The sequence below is a fragment of the Rattus norvegicus genome, chromosome 3 (assembly GCF_036323735.1).
Source record: "Rattus norvegicus strain BN/NHsdMcwi chromosome 3, GRCr8, whole genome shotgun sequence".
In the NCBI taxonomy this organism is placed as follows: Eukaryota; Metazoa; Chordata; class Mammalia; order Rodentia; family Muridae; genus Rattus; species Rattus norvegicus.
Window position 1 is genome coordinate 161848954 of NC_086021.1, and position 10035 is coordinate 161858988.

General features: G+C 54.9%; 1 protein-coding gene across 1 annotated transcript; it reads right to left on the minus strand.

Moving 5' to 3' along the window:
- Window positions 1-8310: 8310 nt before the first annotated feature.
- Foxs1 (forkhead box S1) lies at window positions 8311-9595 on the minus strand. Its single transcript, NM_001012091.2, has one exon. The coding sequence runs from the start codon at window positions 9542-9544 to the stop codon at window positions 8561-8563; it is 984 nt and encodes a 327-aa protein (NP_001012091.1). The 5' UTR covers window positions 9545-9595; the 3' UTR covers window positions 8311-8560.
- Window positions 9596-10035: the final 440 nt, after the last annotated feature.

Genomic DNA, 10035 nt, shown 5'->3' on the forward strand with positions numbered 1-10035 from the left:
CGGAGAGGAGAGAATGATGGTGTATCATCAGTGGAGATAAGGGTCTAGAACTCTTCACGGCCCATCGAGGAAATGGAAGGGGGTGGGCAGTGTCCTTATCCACATTCTGTAGGCTCAGAGCAAGAGAGGAACTTGAAGCCTACTCAGTAAGCCGGGGCCTGAGGCTTGAAAAGAACTCTTCCCGTGAGCTCAACATTGAACAAGGTTGGCAGAGCTCAGGGTATCCCCGACAGGCAGAGAAGCCTGCTACAATCAGCCTTGCTTTCTGCTCCCTCTGGCCTTGCTTATCTGGGCCTCCCATGCAGTCAGGGGCCTCATGCCACTGTGTGGACTTTCTAACCGAGCCCCAAGTGAGACAGCTTGGTGCGCGGGGCTGCCAGTGTGGCAGATAGAAGCCATGACAGTAGTGAGCACCAGGTCCCCCGCCTGCAGTGAGCAGCATGGAAGAGTTGCACCCTTTGTCTGATGGAAAACCTGATTTCAGGAAGGCTTGAGAGGCTGCAGGGAACCAGGAGCAGTACCCAGACTGATCAGGCACTGTTTCTGCTCTGGCTGCTGCCTGCTACCCTTGGCTTGGGCCTTGGGTGTGTCCACAGTCAGACCTCAGTGATGATGTCCATCTTTCTCCTGCCTCCACGACTGCAGAGCCAGGCACCACAGCCCTGCCTGGCCTGCTCTTGCAAGCAGCAGGTACCAGATGGGGCATGGGATTTGGGACTTGAGGGTGTCTAAGCATGACCTTAGCACTGGGAATCGAAAGTTCTGAAAACCTGTTTTGGGGCTGTGAATGGCAGATGTACTAACAGCAGGGCCCCCACGGTCACACACTGTTGCCCACTGCCCACTGGCACCCTGCTGCCTCCCCCCACCCCCACCTCCACCAGCCAGGCCTGGGTTTCCACTGAGTGGTCCTTTCTGCCTCACTGACCTCACCCTGGCTGAACATCGGGCCACACAACACGATAATGAGTCACCCTGAGAGGGGAGGAAGGAAATGAGATTCAGCCTAAGCAGCAGAGATCCAAGGCTCAGACCCAACAGGGGAAACTGAGGCCACATGAAGCCACAACAGGGAAAGCCTCTTACCGAAGACTTCAGCAGTTGGCGTTAGAATCTTGACTCCGAGCTCATTCCCTTTTTATTTTTTATTTTGTTAGTTTTTCTTTTAGTTTTTAGACACAGGGTTTCTCTGTTTAGCCCTGGCTGTCCTGGAACTCACTCTGTAGACCAGGCTGGCCTTGAACTCAGAGTCCTACCTGCCTCTGCCTCCTGAGTGCTGGGATTAAAAGCATGCACCACCACACCTGGCTCTTGCTTCCTCCTCTCTAACTTGATCACAATCTTAGTTCTTCCTTCTTCTGTAACTCCTAAAGCCATCATGGTAGCTGAGATAGGAAGGGGGGCCCATCTACCATTGATGAGGGAACAGGTTCACAGAAGAAAGATGACTTGCCCAAGGCCACACAGCTAGTTAATACGTCCCAGGCAAGAAGCTCCCCAAAGCCATAGGCAGGGATAATCACCCTGCAACCCCAAATCTACCGTGCCACCCTTCTCCACCCAGAAACATGTCTGAATGAGCATCCCAGGTCCCTAGAGCAAAGAATGCAGACTTGAAGTACAGATGAGAGGGTGAGGCTTTATAGGGATGTCCCCATCTCTATCCCCTCCCAGACAGGGTCTCTGTAGCCCTGGCTGTCCTGGAACTCACCAGGTTGGTTGAACTCACAGAGATCTGCCTGCCTCTGCCTCCCAAGTGCTGAGACTAGCTGCGTGCACCACTCCGCCCTGCTTCGTAAGGACCCTTCGCTCTCTCAAAGCCTGCAGAGCACACTCTCAAAGCTGGAACCCTCGCCCTGTTGCATAGCTGCATCTGTCTCTCTGGAGACTGGGACCCAAGCCCCATGGCTTTCGGTTGAGTTCTATCCCTGGCAGTCATTGGGTGAAAGGAGTCTGTACCCGAGATCTGGGCTAAGGGAGGCAGCAGTCCACAGCTGACTGAGGACTGCCAAGTTGGAGCCAGACCTGAGTAGAGTCTGCGGCCAGAGCTCTGGACCTGGGACCTTGCCATCCCCAGGATGCTAGGCTATGAGCTTCCCAGGCTCCAGGAAGAGCACTTCCTGCTTCTCGTAGTTCAGGGGCACAGTGTCTGTTCCAGCAGCAGTGCACTGGACCTCCTGTGTTACCAGCATGTGCACCTCCCTGGAGCAGGGCTTGGGCACCCCTTTGGTCCAAAAAGGGTTAAGAGCTTCCAGTGGACCCTCCTCCTAGCTGGGCCTAACCCAGAGAGTGTTCCTCCAAGGCCATTTCCTGCCTCTGGGCCTGGGCCAGGCCCACAGTGACCACCCCCTGGGTCTGGAAGCCACCGAGGCCACATCTGGTTTGGATTACACCAGCACTGGTGACGTTGCCTTTTCCTGTCTGAGTCTAGTGGCCTTGAATTCCTCTGGCCACCTTGAACCCAACTAGGCAGTGGTGGGAAAAGACGCAGCCCTTGCTTGGCCGCCCAGAGGGAGCAAGGCCGCCAGGGTTGTTCTGGGAGGTGGGGGGCTGCTCTGCACCTGCTTCTCCTCCCCACTCTGAGAGGAAGCGCTTCTTGAACCCCAGCACCATATTGAGAAGATCCATGTGTTAGCCATCCAGCACTTTACCGCTAAGGAAACTGAGGTGCAGGCTTTCCCAGCGAACTTAGCATGTGTGTTGTGAGCAGTGTAAGTGAAGTCTTCCTGGGCCAGTCTCCGGAGAGGCTCATAGCCTCTGGGACCTCAGAGGTAGGGTAGAGGCTGGGAGAAGCTGGAAGAAAATCCAGGAAACTGTAGGGGAAAGCAAGAAGGAGTCACCAACTTGAAGTCTCATCTCCGTAGAGGTGACAACACTCTAGATGAGGGCACACAAGAAATAAGGCGTTCTGGGATAGTGAGGAGAGTGTGGTGGACAGGGGCGGGGGGAGGGGAGGAGTTGTAGCACACGTGCACTCTCGTGTGGACACACACACACACACACACACACACACACACAAGACTGAAAGCAACTTTACCTGAGTCCATTCTAGTAAGGTTTTGAATATGTTGATGGAGATAATTTGGGGGAAATAATCAGGGGGACTCAAGGCAGAAGGGAGCCACAGAAGAGTCGTGAACAGAGGAAGAGGATGGTAGCATCCATGCTGTAGACTGATAACTGCTGCCAGGCATGTGAGTCAGTTGGAGAGACCGGGAGCAGGGAGAGCAGAGGAGGCTGTACCCAGCGGCAGAGTCAGAGCAGCGAATCAGAAGGACTCAGATACCTTAAGGTACCCAGGGCAGTAACAGACCCAGGATTCCAGGGGCAAACTTCCCTACTTGCTCTCACGATCCTGTCTGTAAAATGGGTTAATGACTTTGCTTCCCCAGGTCAGTGCCAGCCACTGAGATGCCCAGGCAGAGCCTGATGCAGGCTCCTGAGTCCATATTTGGGTATTTCAGCATCTGCTGTGTTCCACATCCGGGACAGCAGTGAATAGACAGAGCCCCTGGTCTCAGGGACCTTCTTCTAACAGGCAAACCACACTGACCTTAGCCTGTACTGACAGGGGGAGAAGGGAGCAGAGGTCAGGGAACATTCATCTGAGGATGCTTGATGGAGCCTGGGCGTGAGAAGGAAGAGAGCCCTGTGGAAAGTGGCAGAAGGATGGGCATGAAAGCTACTGAGGGGAAAGCCTTTGAATGCATGCTCTTACTCACAAGCCCTAAATGGTGCTGAGCAGGCAGGGAGTCCCTGGGGTTCTTTGAGACAGCCCATTGTGAATGATGAATGATTCACTTGTAACCGTTCACCACATCCCTGCTGAGGTAGGAAGAGGAAGAGTGAACAGGGCAAACATAGGGCAAGACCCTTCCCACCCCTGAATCCATGTCCTTAGGTACAGACTCACAACTGTGAAAGCCTCACAGCGGGGCCATGGGAAGGCAGCATGAAGCTGTAGGAGAGTGTGCAGGACAGTTAAGAGGACCCAGGCTTTGGGGCTCCTTCGGAGGGATTGTGGGTAAGTGACAGGGATTGTATGTAGAAAGCCATCCTGCCGAGAGGGGACACTCCTTGGAGAGTAGGCGCCAAGCACAGAGCCCTGAAAGTGGAGAAGCTCATCTGAACTGGCCACAGGGAGGAAGGACTTGCACCTGAGTGACTTGCTGCACAACCTTGGTACTGGCTTAGAGGACAGTGATCTGGGGCAGCCCCAGTCTTCCCGGCTAACAGAGTGACTAACAGGCCTCTGGTCTCTGTTTTTAGCCACAGATCCACTTCCTTCTGTCCACCGACTGACTCCAGAGTCGCCCACCCATTTACCAGCAGGGTAGGAACAGCGGAGGATCAGGCACCTCAAAGGATGCTTTTTATCCTAATTTTATCTCTGTTGACCAAACTATGCATGAAGATGCCAGCCCTAGGGATGGAAAAGAGCACCCACATTTTATAGAGGAGGAAACTGAGGCTCAGATGACTGACTCCACACCGCCAGCAAGTGGAAAGGACAGAATTGAAACCCATGGAATTGGCTAGTCCTTTCTCTACATTCTGTCCCTTTCTTCCACAGCAGCTAGACACTGCCTTGGTAGGGGATCCACCATGGTAAGGGGGCATTCACCAGGCCCAAATACGGATTTACTTCCTGTAACTAATCTATATTGCAATTCCGAATGCCACGCCCTGCTCTAAGCACTTTGCAAATGCTAATTTAGAGAATCCACGAACAATCCTGTGGGGGCAAACACCACTTGTGTATCATTCTGAGGAAAACAGGGAGAGGAAATGACTTTCCCCAGACCACACAGCTAAGACAACACTGAAGGCAACCTTGCCTCTGGCAGCCTGGGTTACGGTACTGGGAGCTTGGCCGAGAGGTGGGGTGTGGTGGGGGTTGGGGGTAGGGGGGAGGCCTGTTGGGCTGAGGTCTGGATTCCTGGGTTGCTGCACTCCCAACAGTTAGATGTGCCAGGCCAACACAACTCCCCCTGCTTTCTCATCATTGCGGCAGCCAGCGCAGGAAGCCGCCCTCTGGGGGAGAGGGTCTCTCCCAGCCAAATGCTTTCTGGGGGTGTGGGAAGGCATGAGTAACTTGCAACTCAAGGCAGGGGAGTGCCTTCCTCAGGGAAGGAAGCAGAGGGTGGGAGGCAGGTCTGAGAGAAGCTCAGGGAAAGAGTCTGTGAGGTGGGCCCTTGGGGTGGTGGGGACCCCATCTATGACCTTGGACCTTGGGCAGGCAGACCAAATACCAGCAGGTAATGACAGCCTAACAGGGTCACTGTGTTTTGTTAGCGCAGGCCCGTCCTACTTCCTGGAACATGCATAATGGAAGAGTGGGTCAGGAGACACCCTGTCAACTGTGCATTCCAAGAATCCGAGCTGCCGTGCGTGATTAAGAACTCTGGAATAGTCTTAAATACTGAGCCTACCATTTTAGGGTTTGATTCAGTCTCAGAACCCTTTCTGCTCTGATTTCCTGAAGAGGAGTAAATGGTCTCTGGAGCCCCTGAGGCTGTCAGACTCCACATCCCTGACCTAAGCATCGTGTGGGTGGATTGAGGGGACTGCTCTGTCGGCCTTGCTTTGTGACCTTGGCCTTGACATCTGTATCAAGACATTCTGTCTGTCTGAACTGATGAGGGGCACTTACTGGCCCGACACCCCACCCCCCAACAGTCAGACAACGTGTGGAAGTGTCTCTGGGCCACAGAGGAGTGTGAGGGCAGACGCCAGTGGGAAGGCCGCCACTGGGTACGGAGCAGAGAGTAGCATGAGATTAGCATGTCGAGGCTTCTTGGCCAAGAACCTCCAAAGATGGGATGTCCTTAAGGCGGTCCCTCAGGCCAGATATTCCCCTGAGACTCAGATACGGAATCAAATTGCCCACTTCCTATGCTGGACAAAGAAAGTGAAACCAGAGTGGGTGAGCCTGGTCCAAGATTGAATCATGTATCTGGGGTAGGTCTAGGCCAAGATCCTACTTGAGGGTCATCACCACTTCTTGACAAACAAGAAGTCTCGGGGCTTGAGGGCAAGAAGAAACTGTCTGTCTGTCTGTCTGTCTGTCTGTCTGTCTGTCTGTCTGTCTGTCTTTCCTTCCTTCCTTTTTTCTTTTCCCATTCTTCCCAAACCCCTAGATCAAGCAAGGTCTCCAGCTGGCTGCCCAGTCTCTCTATGAGCTGCTCTCTTGGGTGGTAATCAGTGGCAGTGGTACAGGTGGTGACCACTAAGGACACGGGGAGAGACCTGAGTCATCACCCGGCCCAAGCACAGGAGGGAACAGGCGGGAGCCTTTCCTGAAGAGTCCCACGTTCTTCTTCTGGGACACAGACACGGGGCTCAGAGGCTGAACATACTTGGGAGGCTGGGTGCTTTCCCCAGCCCTGATAGCTTCCCATCTTCCTAGCAGCTAGGATACAGGCTGAGGAGAGACTTGGGGTCACCAAGGCTCCAGAGGAATGCAAAGCAAGGAACAGTGCCCAACAGAGGCCTCTTTCCCTGACCCAGCTGAGAAAGAATCCTCCCTAGGGACTCTGTCCTGTCTCTAACTGACCGTGTCTCCCCAGCATACTCTTACACCCACACCCACCTAGAGGGTCTCCTTTCTCTGTGTAGCTGCATCCCTTACTGCATGGGACCCTGTTGTATTCCCTCCCAAAAGCTCACTGTTTTGCTGCTTGGGGTGCAGCAGGCAGGGTAAGGAGGGAGAAATGAGAGGGGAGGAGGGGGGAAGTGTGAGAGGAAGAGGGAGAGTTCACATCCCCAAGCTGGCCAGGCATTTTCCCACCGCCTTCTGGCCACAGCAGGCTTGGCCTCTCAGGTCCCCCTCCACCTCGGTTCTGGAGTCTGTGGGAACCAGACAGTTCAGTCAGGCCAGCCAGCAGGCTTCCTCTAAAGCCCCAAGGGACCTGTGAAGGGAGGAGGGAGTCACAGAGGCTGAAGTCAGGGAGGCTGCCCAGGGCTTTTGGAGGAGACTAAGCCACCTGCCCAAAGAAGGGCAGCCACTGGGTGCCACTTCACGAGACATAGGCTTTCTGGACTCTCCATAGAAGACTAAAATGGGGGCACACCAGCACTTTGATCCCTTTGCCTCACCCCATACCCAGAAGATGAGACTAAGGGGCAGGAAGCCTTTCCTGTCTCTTGCAGTGCTGGGGCGACAATGAGGACTCAGGTTCCTGGCTGTTCCTCTGGTGGCTATCATGCCAGCTGCCGTGCACCCTATTCTACCCAAGAGAATACTCAGTTGTCTCTGCTCAGTACTTAGGGCAGCCATGAGTCCTGTCCTCCCCCCCCCCCAAAGAAATGTGTTCATAAAGAGTCGTGGGAGGGGGGTGGCGAGATGGCTTAATGGGCAAAGGTTTCTGAGTTCAATCCTTAGGACCCACATGTTGGAAGGAGATCAACTCCTACAGGTGGCTCTAATTCCTGTGCTGCCACGCACACACACGCACACACACACACACACACACACACACACACACACAAACAGAGAGAGACACAGAGAGAGAGAGAGAGAGAGAGAGAGAGAGAGAGAGAGAGAGAGAGAGAGAGAGAGAGAGAGATGAATGTAATATAATTCTGGAAAAGGTCACCAGGAGATCTCAGGGATCCAGGGACCCAGGGACCCAGGGACCCAGAGACCCAGGGACCCAGGAGAGGTCCTGTTACTGTGGGGAATTCAAATAAAGACCAGTGCTACTTTTAAATCTTGGATCCCCTGACTGCACATGAGTGAAGGGTGTCTTGTCAGTTCTGGTAATGGGAAAGGTCCTCCTCTCTCTGGGGCCATCCTATGCTGCCCTGGGCCAGCTCTCTACTTTGCGCCTTCCTTCTGTTTTCTTCAGAGCCATGCAGACCTGGGTACCCTTTACCCTCTGCCACTCCTTTTTCCCTGGAGCTTGGGTGAGCCCTAAGCCTCAGTTCCCACCATTGTAAATGGGATTGATATTCCATAGAACCCAGACAAGATGACAGGAACGAAGCCAGGAAGGGGATGGCAGTGGACATGGTGAGGCTTCACAGAGGGTCCAGTTACAACCAAGGATGGCAAGCAACCCCATCGGCCAGCCTAGCTTTCCCATACTCTGTGGATCTTGGCTGCATTTCCCCTCCGCCTGCCCTCATGCCCTACTTTCCCTTCCTGGGAAACTCCCCAAGAAAGTCCCCAGGAGGAGAAAGCCTCAACCACGATCTTTCCAGGCGGGTCCCCCATCCCTGCTGTGCGCCCCCCAAAATACCTCCAGTCCACCACACTGCCCACACAGAATCCTGGCCCTTAGCTCCAGCCATTCAGCAAGAAGACTCTTATCATCTCACTGGCTTTATTAGCCCTGAGAACCACAGAGAAAAATGTTGAGGGTTCCATTTCCCCACATCCCAAGTTTGTCAGTAGGTCCCCCCAGGGACCTGGCTGACTGCTCACTTCTGCCTTCCGGTCCTCACAGTCCTTGGCCTGCCAGGGCTGGGTTCTTGCAGAATACCCTAGGTCACATAGCCAGTCTGAGTCTCCAGGGAACAGTTGACAGAAGCCCTACAGAGGGGCTGCTGCAGTCAGTCACTCGAAGAAGAACATTCCCGGTGTCCGGTAAAGACAAGGGGGTAATCCCAGTGGATAGCCAGAACCTCCCTGGACAGGGAAGCCCCCAGGCACCCACGGTTCCTTGGAGTCAGCTGGCAGGGGCAGTGGAGCCCGGTGAGAGGCCGAAGGTGTTGAGGATCCAGGAGTGGCGACTGCAGAGGTCAAGAGGTGTTCAAGGCCTGGGTCAGCCCCCATACAGAAATTCAGCGTCTGCATCCGGCACTGGTAGCTGCTCCCGATGCTCTCCGGAGCCACACTGGGTGTGGGGGCCTTGCCGAGACTCTCAGCTTCAGAGAAGGCAGATGAGAAGCCGAATGCCGGGCATGGTGAGGGCGAGGTGGCTTCAGAAAGCTCCCTTGGACCTCCAGACTTTGCCGAGCACATGTCTTTGGGTCCAGTGGGCAGCTGGGGCCTGGTGTCACTGGTTGTTGGGCACATGTTGGCTGGCAATGACCCCATCAGACCCCCAAAGCCCTTGGGGTTTGGCACCTCTGGTGGGAATGGGCACAGTCTGCCAGTTGTGGTGTTGGGGGCTCCTTGATCCGGGCTGGTGGCTCTAAGGGGTCTGTGGTCTGCCTTGACAGGGCCCTTGGTGCCCTGGGCACCTGTGCGCTTGGTGAAGCGTCTGCGGCGACGGAGGAAGCTGCCGTGCTGGAACATGTCGTGGCAGTCTGGATCCAGGGTCCAGTAGCTGCCCTTGCCTGGCTTGCGGTCATCACGAGGCACCTTGACGAAGCACTCGTTGAGAGACAGGTTATGGCGGATGCTGTTTTGCCAGCCTGGCCGGTTGTGCCGGTAAAATGCAAAGCGGCCCATGATGTAGCGGTAGATGCCACTGAGGGTGGCGCGCTGACCCGGTGAACTCTGGATAGCCATGGCAATCAGGGCTATGTAGCTGTAAGGGGGCTTGCTGGGCTCTGTAGAAGGAGCCAAGGATTCTGCTGTGGGTGGCTGCTGCATGCTGGCTGTGTTGCCGAGACCGCAGAGCCAGGCGCGGTACTCAGAGCTGGCGAGCTGTACAGGCTGCCCAGTCTGTTAAAAGACCTACTGGCCCAGCCTCCCAGCCTAGAAAGGCAAAAAGAGGTGGGCCCACCAGGCTGCCCTTCCCTCCTCTCTCACCGCCCTTGTCAAGTCTAAGGAGGCGGGTAAGGGAGGCCAACAGTGAAGCTGCGAGCAGCTGCTGGGTGAAGAGGTGGGAGGGCAGGGACTGGCCCTGAAATTGAGTGAGATAGGGGCAGGCAGGCAGGCAGATGGATGGACGGACAGATAGACACAGGCACGCATAGAACCAGACATGCAGAGACAATTAGCATACACAGAGAGAGTGTCAGCCACAACAGAGGAAAAAAAAATGAAGGAACCTGCAGACAGAAGGAACTGTGGAGACACAGATATGACCCAAGTTAGATCAGGGGGGCCAGAAGGGGAGAGTCTAAACAGAGTCCCTGTGG